The sequence below is a fragment of the Sylvia atricapilla genome, chromosome 2, assembly GCF_009819655.1.
Source record: "Sylvia atricapilla isolate bSylAtr1 chromosome 2, bSylAtr1.pri, whole genome shotgun sequence".
NCBI lineage: Eukaryota > Metazoa > Chordata > Aves > Passeriformes > Sylviidae > Sylvia > Sylvia atricapilla.
The window spans coordinates 100,149,285-100,161,345 of NC_089141.1; the positions used below are offsets into that span (position 1 = coordinate 100,149,285).

Consider the following 12,061-nt stretch of genomic DNA (forward strand, 5'->3'; position numbering starts at 1 on the left):
TATTATATATAGGTACTACAAAAATCTGTACCTAGCTAGAAGAGTTCAGTAATATTTCAGTGTTTCCTAAAGTAATCATGTGCCTGCAGGTCCTGATGACCATCCAGCCTTCCAAGGAAACTCTACCATGAATGTGCATTCATGGATCAAGCAGAGCATGTTACTTTAATAAATCACTCATAATCCTATCACACTAAACTTTTGAAGACATTCAGAATAATCAGTGACTCAGGTTAAACAACCTCAGACTGACCAAGAACCCCTTGGTATCACTGGAGTCTTCTGCAGTTAGTGAGGTCGTCTTTGGAACAGACCCACTCTCTTCTGCTTCTTCACAAAATGACAGTTGTTGAAACTCTTGAAAACAAGAGTTTCAAATGTTACAAACTGTCCTGATGCACAGTAAGTATGGGATTAAGGAGAGATGACTGTGATGAATATCAATGTGTGCAGAAAGGGAAGGGAATTTGACATTACCTGCACTACAAATTTATATATAAGGCCATATGGAAGAGCAATTAAATTGAAACAACTTCAATCAATCATCCTTACCGATTCAATGCAAAAGCATAATGAAACTTAATGTTGTGTTGATCAGCCAGATCACAGGTAGGAAGCATTTCTAGTGTTTCTACCAGCTTCACCATAGCATCATAGTCCTGGTATGAAATAAAAAAATAAAATAAGGACTGAAGTGGAGTAAAAGGAAAGGAGGAGAGCATCACTAAGCTAAAATGTATCACGATCACTAGACAGTTTCTCAGGTAGTGTCAGAGAAACAGCCACGAAGGCTGTGTAGGAACACACAGGGATTTTTTCTATCCATGCCAGTGCTTGCCTCTTCCTCCCCACAATGCCCAAACTACTGAATCCCTGTAGCCAGTTTGATCAATTACACTCCCAGCACCAGAAGAAGAGAAGACAAGTCTGGCTTTTTCAGCCAGATCTCCTGATGAATGACTCCTCACCAGGTCACCGTGGACTCAACCACAGCTGTCTCTACAGAACATCAGCCACCTGTGCACTCATTTTGGTTCCTCAGGGGTAACCCACATCTACAGTGCTGAAGAGGCCAGTTTACTGACATTTCAAAGGGCCTCGTGCTACTTAATGTTTTTGTTCAAAAACGTTTTGAGATGAGTACACTTCTCAAGGGAGACCTTTCATGATTACCAGAACCAATCCAAATTAAGTTGGAAAAAGTACTGAAGGAAAATATGCATTTCAGAATGGAAAGTTTGTTAATGAAGGATGATGTGGTCACCCATTGCTCTCACAACCCATTAATACACAAGAAATAACCAACTTAGCTCCTCATGGGACAAAAATTCTATAGAATGGTTGAAGTCATATTTGAAAATGGATGTTAAATACACAGACTGCCAATTTGGAAAGACACCACACAGGCTGTGTTTTAGCAAAAGCAGGACTTTATATAAAGAAACTAAAACAAGAAAAAAGGTGCAGTTATATTTTAAAAGCAAATTAGTGTTTTGTTGAATTATAGTTCTCAGTTTGGGCATCTCTAGCCAATACAAGGGTCATAACAAATGCATTTTCTTAATTTCAAAATATATTTAACTTTGTGGGGGGAGGGAGGAAAGGTAGGAAAGAGGAGGGCAAGCATCTTGATTCAGTAGGGATTTTTGCTTTTTTCTTTTTAAGGAAGTTAAAAATTACTAAAACAGAAGGGAGAGACCTTGAGAAGTCACCTAATAATGAGCCTCTTGTTCTCAGGCAAAATAAGTACAGAGTCTCTATCCCCTGAAACTGCCCAACAGACAAGCCAAACTTAAACAACCTAACAACTGCTCCCATTTAGCCTCAGCTTTGAATCACAGCTTAACAAACAATGAAGCACAGGAGAACAAGCAAGAGCCAAAATTTCACAGTAAAATAATCCACCTTAGTCTTTAAGCACATACCTGAATATCTCTGTAAGAAAGAAGCAGGTTTATGACAATGTCAGAAGTCAGCACTTCAGTATTATCCATACGAAGCTTAATCCTGGCCAGCTCCTTAGCCAGTTCATCTCCTTGGTACTTCTCTCTAGCTTTTCTAATGTCATTTAGCAGTGTTTCTTTGTAATAGGCACTAAAGAAATAAAAGTAACACATAGGGGAAGAAGACTTAGATATTTCTTATGAAACATCGCTATGCTTCTAATAAAAAGTATAAACTCTAATAAAAAGTATAATTTCCTCGGAGTGAGGTCCACATCAAATGTTTTCATATTCTTTAATAACCAACAAATATTCCAGCTTGCCCCACCTCAGACTGTAGGGCTATGTATCAATATCCTTATAACCAGGACCATGAGGCAATTTTACCAACACAGGAAAACTGGACCATTTCTTTGCCCCATTACTGACCCTGACAGATGTGGTACTTTGTATCATAAAGAAGGCTGGGATAATAAACTGACACAGAGAAAAAAACAAAACAGTGTGATGTAAAAAGGAGGTATATTATTTTACCATGAAAGCTGGAAGGAGACTTTCAAACACAGAAACCAAAACAAAAACAAGGCAACAAAAGCTGATTTAGTTGCCATCTCTTTGATGAACATACTGCGGGCAGGATCTCTGTAAAAGCCTCCAGTAAATGATCTTATTTACACTTATATCAGTGCGCAATCCAACACCAGCACTTTTGTAAACTGAAAAATTATATATATATATATATATATATATATATATATATATATATATATAGCCAGCACAGCAAATATCAATGGCCTAAACCACCTACTTAGGGGTAAATTTCTCCTGGAGCAGGTTATGGAGTATCTAGTCTGGAACTTAGCAGGTGCCACCTGACAGATACTCCAGTGCATACAATTCCTTTCTTGTTTACAAAAGAGTCTTTCAAAGTACAGCATAAGCCCTAGCTTAGCATAAGCACTACAGATAGCGAAGAAAATTAAGTTCACTGTCTCATACACATTATAATGAAAGGAGCAAGGTCACAGTAAGCACCTACTGGCAAGCACAGCCTCAGACAGTGTTAGCACAGAAATGAGGCCAAGGAGTGGGCATGGAAGTGCCCAATAATCCCCAAAGAACTCAAGCCCATTTCCAGAAAGATCTACAAGAACAGACTACACATAACAAATTTGCATGCACAGTGAGAAACTGATCTCCAGGATGGGGGGAGAACGTATCTATAAAAAAGGACTGCAAAAAATTCCAGGGTGCTTGCTCTGCATATACATCCCAGGACCATGGAAACCCCAGGTGGACTGACACTGGAGCCAGGACAGGTGATCTCTCTTTCTTTCTTTCTTTCCTCCTCTCTGTCCCTCTTTCCTGCCTCTCTGCCCCCCTCTTTCCCTGTTCCCTTTCACTCTAGCCCTTTATCCAAAATCTTCTGCTGTGCCTTACACTAGGAGGTCAGGGACTAAAACACCAATTTCCATGCCAAGTGTGTAGCTTACTAATAAAACTTTACAAACTTTTGCAGATCCTCTGACTTTCGTCATTTCTTTCAACCATGAGCATCTAGGAATCTTGGGTGCTCCCTTCCCCTCCAGGTTAGGATGCCTCAGGAGGGTCATACATGGGACTGCAGGGATGGGACCACAAAAGAAAAGTAGTTTTTAAGCCAAGCCTTTCACTTGAGTGGGATGGCAATGGGGAAACAGAGATCTGAGGGGCCCTCAGTGCAACCTCATGCTTCAGACATTATGAAAATTAAAAACCAGAAACTCAGTCTCCCTGAGTGTTCCCCAGAAATACATAAAAAACAGGAATAGCTGCAGAATACAGGGTGAAGAACTGAGAAAGACAACTTCCTCCTCCAGCCCCAATTCTCAAAACTCCAACAGTCCCCTGAAGAAATGGCTAAGCAGTATCATGTTTATTAGGTGATACCAGAAGGTTAATATTTAAAAATAAAAATAAATACTTAAAATTACAACTGAATTCCCATTGCTACCATGTATATATTTTATCTGATGACAGAAAAGGACAATTTTTTGCTTTGAACTCTATGAAGAAACTATGAGCTTAGCTCCTCTTACAACTTTATGCAGTCTAATTTAAACTTAAGCCCTTTATCTTGCCCATGAACTGCCTTTGCTTTCTGGAAAGTAACTATAAATCAAATTCTAGCATAAGATGGTTAGTTAACTGCAACAAACGCAGGCCAAGAATACAAAAAGCAGTAAAATTGGCAACTTCTTTTAATACTATAGTAAATGCAGTGAAAAGTAAAAAAATTAAAAATCAATGCTACTAGAAAGTCTCCATCTCTTTTTTTTTCATAATATTAAAAAGAGACTACCAAAGGTTCTGGAACTGTATGTGTTGTAACATTACCATGATGTAACATGGACATCCTTGAGAAGGCTGAGAAACTTGTCCACCAGTGGGACACAAAACGGCCCCAGGATATTGTCCCAGCTGGGCTGCATGTACTCAGAGGCTCTTCGTTGGGCATCACTTTCACAGCAGAAGTAGTCAGCACAAGGTGTGACAATGTATGGAATAAAATAATAATTGCCACTTGAAGCCTAAAATAAAAACAGGCAGAGTTCAGAAAACAAATGAAAGTGGAAATATACTTGTGTATACACAGAATCTTTTGCTGAGAGAAAAAAGCTGGAGTAGTGCTGGTGTGTAGGAAGTGTTAATGCACTGTTTAACACATGATCTGCAAGCATTAAATTCAAGGAAATTTGTGTGGATAAGTTATAAATATTAACAAAGCTGATGAATAAGGGTCCAGGTCTGTTAAGCAACAATACAACAAAACTGTTCAATTTTTCCTTTTAGCGTAATGCACAGATCCTAATAGGGTTTGACCATTACCAGCTAATGTTCTGTTCCCAATTCAGAGATGTACTTGCCTCCTCGAAGCTCACCCTGTGCTAGGAGAGACATGATGCAGAGCTCCCCACAATGAGAGAAATACAGAAACACAGACACTGAAGGACTTTATAGAGATGTTTAATCCAGAGGAGCCTATGAAACATCTGCTGCATGCTACCATCGAAAACCTAACCAACCAACCTCAAAATTTTGAATTTTTTTGTAATAGATATAAGACTTGTAAGATAAAATTCTAGAAGTAAAGCCCAAAAAAAACTTAATATGCCACATAAATAGTGTAAAAACAATCAAGGTGCTGAAATGGGTGAGGACACAAAAAATGCCCTTTGGAGCCCCAAACCAGCAAGTTCAGAGTTTTCATCCTCTGAGCAGGACCCCAGAAATCAGACCACTGTGAAGGTTTCCACAGCTGAGAGAAACACCTGTATCCCGTTTGAACTATGACAATTCCCCGCTGTTTAAAAGGAAGGTGAACTTTATATTTGAGACTAATTAGATGGGAGCACTGAGGTTTTCCTGGTTTAAGGCAAATTTGGGAGAAAAAGTGCATTTGCAATATTGATGTCAAAGGCATAGGTCAACATGATACATCTGCCATGATCAGCTACCACTGTGTTGGAGATACCATGGCACTGAACATGCACAGCAAAATCATACCTGTCATTTTTTCATATCATCTAAGCATGTAGAAAAGCCATAGCCATTCATAGTCACCTTGAACAATGGGAGAATGCTGAGATGATGAAAAGAATGGATATGAAGATGGCACATTTTTGAATGTATTAGTAAACTGGACAGGAGAAACGGATTGTTCACAGGAAGCTAAAAATGTAGGGCATGCAGCTACTAAAACTACAGATAAAACCCCTGTATCAGTACATCCTGTTGCTGATCTGAGTGAGGATTTAGAATTTTAAATTATTTCTAACAGATACAGATCAAGTCCTAGTCTTTCCTTACAGACCCTAAGTTACATTATCCCTGTTGTAACAATATAATTATCTGTTGGATTGTTATCTTTACTTCCCAACAAAAAACTCAGAAAAATTGGAACCCAAGCCACCAATATAGCAGCACAGTTTTGTCTCAGGTTTATTCAAATAAACAGTAAGTTCATTGCAACACAAAAGCTGCTTGTCTATAAACTCTATTCTTAAACCTGTAACAGCAAATTAGCTTTCCCTGCAATGAAAAAAGCCCATCCAATTTGAAAGCGTGATGTATCTTGAGATGCAAAGAGCTGCAGTTATCTATTGAAGAAGCAATAAAATTTTCAGAAAAAATTAATTACACGTGAAATGCTGTACTAATCTTATCCTCAAACATTGTATTGTTATACAACATATCACCTATTTGACTTAGATTTCTTGTCTCCTTTTGCCTAGTGAAATCTATGCAATTAAACCTTGACTTCTAGCTTCTTCTATCCAATATTTACATATAATAAATTATAAAACTCTTTCATATAGACTGTGTGACCTAAGAAAGTCTTTCCTATCTCCATTATGTAAAAAAAACAGTCCATCTATTTTTCTTAGGCTAACAAGAATTAGAGATGGCTTAAATATCACCCTTGCTTCTTCTGATCTTCTGTTCAGGATGCTGGTCTCTGATACCAAAAGCTAATAAATTTGAAAATTACTGTCTTGTCATACACCAACTATTGCTCTTTAAAGATAATGAATAAACGTCTTAGGTATACATAATGCATATAGCAACCCTACTTGCATGCATATACACATACATATAACATCTATAAACTATTACTTATTTAATTGTAATAGAATTATAACTTCATAGCTCATCAAGATAATACAATGAGTTGGTTAATTTCAGGATTAGAAGCTAGAGTATTTTAATTGTCTGATTTTGGGAAATTTTCAGTTAAAAATTACAGCCAAGCAGACCAAAAAACCCCAAAACTATGAATAGCTCATCTTAAAGCATACAATGTACGCCTGCACTGAAACTTTTGTATTTAATCACAACATTTTAAAATTTACCACAAAACAAGCCACAAATTTAAGAACATGAAAAAAAACCCACAAAATAATTGCAAATAAATTGAGAGAGGGACCTGTTCTTTAGGAAATAGTTAGAGGAATTAAGCAGAAAGGCATGCCTTTGCTGAGAGGCTGAAGGAGTGAGGCTCTTTTTTAGAGGACATTGTTAGGCTCTAGGCAAGCCAGGCCAAACGTAGAGTAGTTTTTAGTCTTAGAATATTTTCCAAATATTTTTTAATGCTTTTAAAAGTAAACTGTTGATGTTAATATAATTTTTTTAATTGTAGTGCTGAAGTTATTCTGATGCAATTGTCACTTTGTGACAGAGATGCTACACTCAAATTAAAGGTAGTTTTTTTCCAAGTAAGTAACATTGAGTAAAAATCTCTGCATTTTCAGGGAGGTAATTATGCCTGCCTAGCTAATAGCACAAGTTATTTTACTTGAGCCATGCTATTAATTCTGCCACTCACTCAAGTACTAGGAATGCTTACCCGACCTCACCAAGCAGTTAGAAGGAAAATACAGAAGGTATTTTCTGTAGAAAAGCAAGTGCATTCACTCCAAGGGATCACAAACTCCTGAGTGTTCAGGGAGTTTAACTCACTGCTGTCTTAAGTATTAGGGTTTCCACTGTTGTTTGCTGTGACATCACATTCCTATCCATCTTGCCCTATAGGCATGTATAGGATTGGCATGGCCAGGTTTTGTAGAGGGATGGCCTTGGGGGCCACAGGAGTGGCTCCTGTGAGAAGCTGCTGGAAACTTCCTCCATGTCCAGCAGAGCCAATGCCTGCCAGCTCCAGGATGGACCTGCTGTGGCCAAGGCTGGGCCAATTAGAAATGATGGTAACTCCTCTGTGATAACAGATTTAAGAAGAAGGAAGAAAGTTATTGCACAGAGGTAACTGCGGTCACGGAAGAGTGGAGTGAGACTTACATGACAGGAACTGCAGACACCAAGGTCAGTGGAGAGGGAGGGGCAGCAGGTGCTCCAGGCACCACAGCTTGGATTTCTCTGCAGCTCCTGGTGCAGGCCATGGTGAAGCAGCTGTGCCCCTGCAGCCCATGGAGCCACTTGGATGCAGAGATCCCCCTGCGGCCCATGCAGGAGCCCCACACAGAGCAGGTGGATGTCTGAGAGGAGGCTGTGACCCCATTTGAATCCTGTGCTGGTATGGGCTCCTGGCAGGGACTTGCAGACCCACAGAGAGAGGAGTCCAGACTGGAGCAGGTTTCCTGGTACGACTTGTGACCCCATGACAGACTCACACTGGAGCAGGCTGTGCCTGAAGGACTGCACCCCATGCAAGAATGACCCATGTTGCAGCGGTTGGTGGAGAACTGTTACTTGAGGGATGGACTCACATTTGTGAAGCTCATGGGAATCTCCTGTGGGAAAGACCCCACACTGGAGCAAGGAAACGACTCCTCTCCCCGAGCAGTGGGAAAAACAACCTGTGATCAACTGACCATAACCCCCATTCCCTGTCTCCCTGCACTGCTGGGATAGGAAGTAGAGCTTGGAAGGAGAGAGGGGTTGGGCTAAGGTGTTTTTAAAGTCTATTCTTATTATCCCACTCTGATTTTGTTACTAATAAATTCAATTAACATCTCTAATTCAAGCCTGTTTTGCCCATAGTGGTATTTGATGATCTCTCCCAATCTTTAACTCATGAACCCTTTGTTATATGTTCTCTCCCGTTTGGCTGCAGAGGAGAGTGAGAGAGTGGCTCTGGTGGATGCCTGAAATCCAGCCAGGGTCAACCCACTACAGTGACTAAGATATTATAAACTTCCAAAAAATACTTCATCTTCCTAAGTTGAACAAATGCAGTTTTTTATGTAAAGACTGTGAAGAGAGAATATCACAAGACAAACACTTTAAATTTCTGAGATCTAGCTTGCGAGAAGCAAGTACTCCAATCACCTTAAAGGAAGGACCTTGCAAAGCCCTATTCTTAAATCATCCCTATTCATTTTCACGACTAGAAACACAGTGAAAGACTGGCATATCTATTCAACAGAAAGCAGATTTAAAGTGATACATACTTTGCCTATTAGACTACCACTGTGGTATTCAGGAGGTACTTGAACACGAAGAAAAGCTTTGAGGTTGGCAACCTACTCCAAATTGAAATAAAACAACAAAGAGGAAAACAGCACCACAAAACACCGTAACAATCAAAAAGACACACATGACACAAATAAAGAAATAATTAAAGAAAGAAACAACAGAAAATGAATATAGATATTTACAGTAGGACTATATTTACAATGCAAAGAAAACAGTTCAATACTTTGGCATTTCTCTTATCTATCTTTCCTTTGAGTTTCTCTTATTTACATGACTTATATGTCTATCTCCTTATGTCATCATTAAGATGTTTTCAGGTCCTACCTTTATGAACCTGTCAGATTCATCATCTGATTAGTTAACTATAATGCAACCACTATATATTGCTTGAGATGATAATATTTCTATAAAAACTAACTTTCACACAAAAATTTTAAAAGCCTTAGTTTTCACTATCTAAAGTAACAGTAGCATATTTCATTATTAAAAGCATTAAAAGTAACATTTACTTGGTGACACATTGTCTTTGTACTATTTTCCACCCAAAAAGAAAAATTACTGAGTTTAAGATGCTCCTGCTCTTTCATTCTGTGCCTTTTTACAACCTCTTTTGACACTTCTGCTATCTCAGCCCTTTTTAGAAATATATCATTAGAAGACCGTATCATATAAACTTTTATAGATTGTAAAAATAATCAAAATAAAAAATGGAAAGCTACTCCACAATAAATACTTCTTTGGATTAATAAGTTCATATAATGTAATCATACTTCAGAGTCTTGGCTCTCATTTCTATCCACTGGGGCCACTTAACTGGAGAATATGAGTCCAAGTGCCAAAACCTTTCTATTTAGTTTTCTTAAATGTTCACTGCCTTGATACAGTATATTATACAGCTACTGAAACCTCTGAAGAAACTTTCTGCCAATTACAACAAAAAAATAATTTTTAACATAAAAATTCCTTGTGGCAAGGATAAATTGCAATCCAGTTCCCTTTAAATCAAAGATAATTTTTGCTAATGACTCCTCCATGGCCCAGACATTATTCACTGCTTACTATAACAGCTGCTACAGGATTTCATGAAAAATAACCATTTAAATCTCTAAAAATACTTCATCAGGCCCACAGGCCTATATATAAGATGATAATAAACCTTTTGGTTTAATGGCCAGCCTACTTTCCTTTAAATACCTTCCCTGAATGCAATTAACAGGGTTATTAAAAATTCTTCAGGCATATTATAAACGAAAGAACAACTAACTGGTCTTTCTCCTTATGTTCTGTCCTTGGTATAATAATTTTTCTGTAATGGAAAGTTCTGGTTTGTTTTTTCAATGCCTCATTCAAACAAAATTGAATGGATCAAAGCATGCATCTTAAACTATGTGCAACCAATCCTAGAGCTATTGCCCAAAGGACTGTGCATTTTGCTTCCTGACTCCAGCAGTTTTCTAAAGCCTCTTGCTCACTTTTCTTCACTCAATCCTGAACTGTTTTTATTCATAATTTCTTAAGATCCTGTAACAGCAGATGAAATTTCCTTCCTTAAAAAAAGAGTATCAAGGATGGCAACAAAAATTTGGATCAAAACAGAAAAACTTCCCAATGGATTTTGTCTATTACATTGGTTTGGGGAAAGATTTTTTTAAGCATTTTTTGCTTTTGAAAATCCTTGAAATTTTATGTCTCCAGTAAACTGATGTTTATCTGACGTCTAAAAGCATTTTCCATAGGTAATTTTCTTTCCTCTGCCCTTCAGTCCATTTTTCCATTATAGTACCTGTTCTGCAAGACTGCGTATTTGTCATTTATTTTTTTGAAAATAATTTTGACAGAAACTAGGAAGCTGTGCAATCTTTATCAAAACTAACAGAAATGTCCTTAAAGCTCAGAGGAGCTCTACAGAAGGAAATCTAACTGATGGGACAGAGAAACTTGATCTTGAATTTCATGCCAGGGCAATTCTTCCTTGGGAACTGAACTCCCATAGCCAATAATTCTTTCCTTTCACATCCAAGTATGCAATAAATTATCAATACAGAACTTTAACTGCTTGTTTGGGGAAGTCAAGTAGAACTGAATCACATTCCTCCATCTTATCTGTGAAAACAGCATTCTTGGGTGGTGGAAGGAAGTTCTCCTACTCACACTCTTTTTTCAGACAGTAAGCTATTAAATCTCTCAGGCTTACACTATTGCAGCTTGCTGCTGTATAATTTTCAGTTAGATCTGCTATACTTAGGCCAACTCTCAGTTGAATTGCTGACTTTTTTTCTCTGCATTGTTTTCAGCTTGATGTCCAGTTTCCTTGCTCTTGCCTCGTCCTCAATGCTGAATTAGAATAATGTTTCCTCTGCTAGGAAAATATCCATTCTCTTCAAGACTTTCTTGTGATACACAAAGCAAGTCACCCTGATGACACACTAGACATTCACCTTTCTCTGCAACTTCCACATGGCTCCACATCTGTTCTATGCACCTTTGTAGATTATATGAGATTTGTAGGATAAATAGAAAAGGTGAGGGCAGGGAAACCTCAGAGAAAACTCTAGGCTACAGCAGCCAGCCCAGAAAGTTTCATTCTTCCTGCTGGAACAAAGATGTGCTGTGCCTAGCAACAGTCTGAGCTGTTCCCTTTTCCTTACATACCGTGCAGATGCATGGACACAGAGCCTGTAAAACATGGAGAGGATTTCTCCAGCAATGATATTCCTGTGACTACCACTGGGCTGGAAGAAGGCTAAGGAGATATCCATCCTCTTTCCACCATGCCTCCAGCCCCTGACAAAAAGTGTATATAAGTTCTGCCTTTCCACAGTTACGGCAGAGGCATACCCACATTTTTCACTCAGGACAAGTGAAAGGAAAACACAAAGCTCTACTACAAAGAAATTAACTATTGCATCTAATATTCAGCAATTAAACTGAAATGGTTATCTAACTATATATTTGACTGGACACAATAAATTCAGGCCAATTATGTACCGACTTAAGCAGCACAGCAACGCTAATTAGCAATTCACTTAAAACAAGACATTGCCCATACAGTTGTAAAATATTTAACAAAGCAATGAAGTACTGGCACCATATTGCATCAGTGGTAAACTGCAAACCTCCCATCACCACTCACTGGATTTGAAAGGAGG

At 38.4% G+C, this 12,061-nt stretch overlaps 1 protein-coding gene across 2 annotated transcripts in view; it reads right to left on the reverse strand.

The window, feature by feature from the left end:
* The window catches only part of MAP3K15 (mitogen-activated protein kinase kinase kinase 15), an 86,890-nt gene that overhangs the window by 41,977 nt on the left and 32,852 nt on the right, over positions 1–12,061 (reverse strand). Inside the window, exons 4-7 of one of the 2 annotated variants that reach the window (XM_066313949.1) lie at positions 8,888–8,959; positions 4,320–4,513; positions 1,926–2,094; positions 553–659 (exon numbers count right to left, since the gene is read on the reverse strand). In XM_066313949.1, the coding sequence (XP_066170046.1) occupies positions 553–659; positions 1,926–2,094; positions 4,320–4,513; positions 8,888–8,959 (542 nt within the window). The remainder of the gene's footprint in view (positions 1–552; positions 660–1,925; positions 2,095–4,319; positions 4,514–8,887; positions 8,960–12,061) is intronic. The other variant, XM_066313950.1, reaches the window with a different exon arrangement.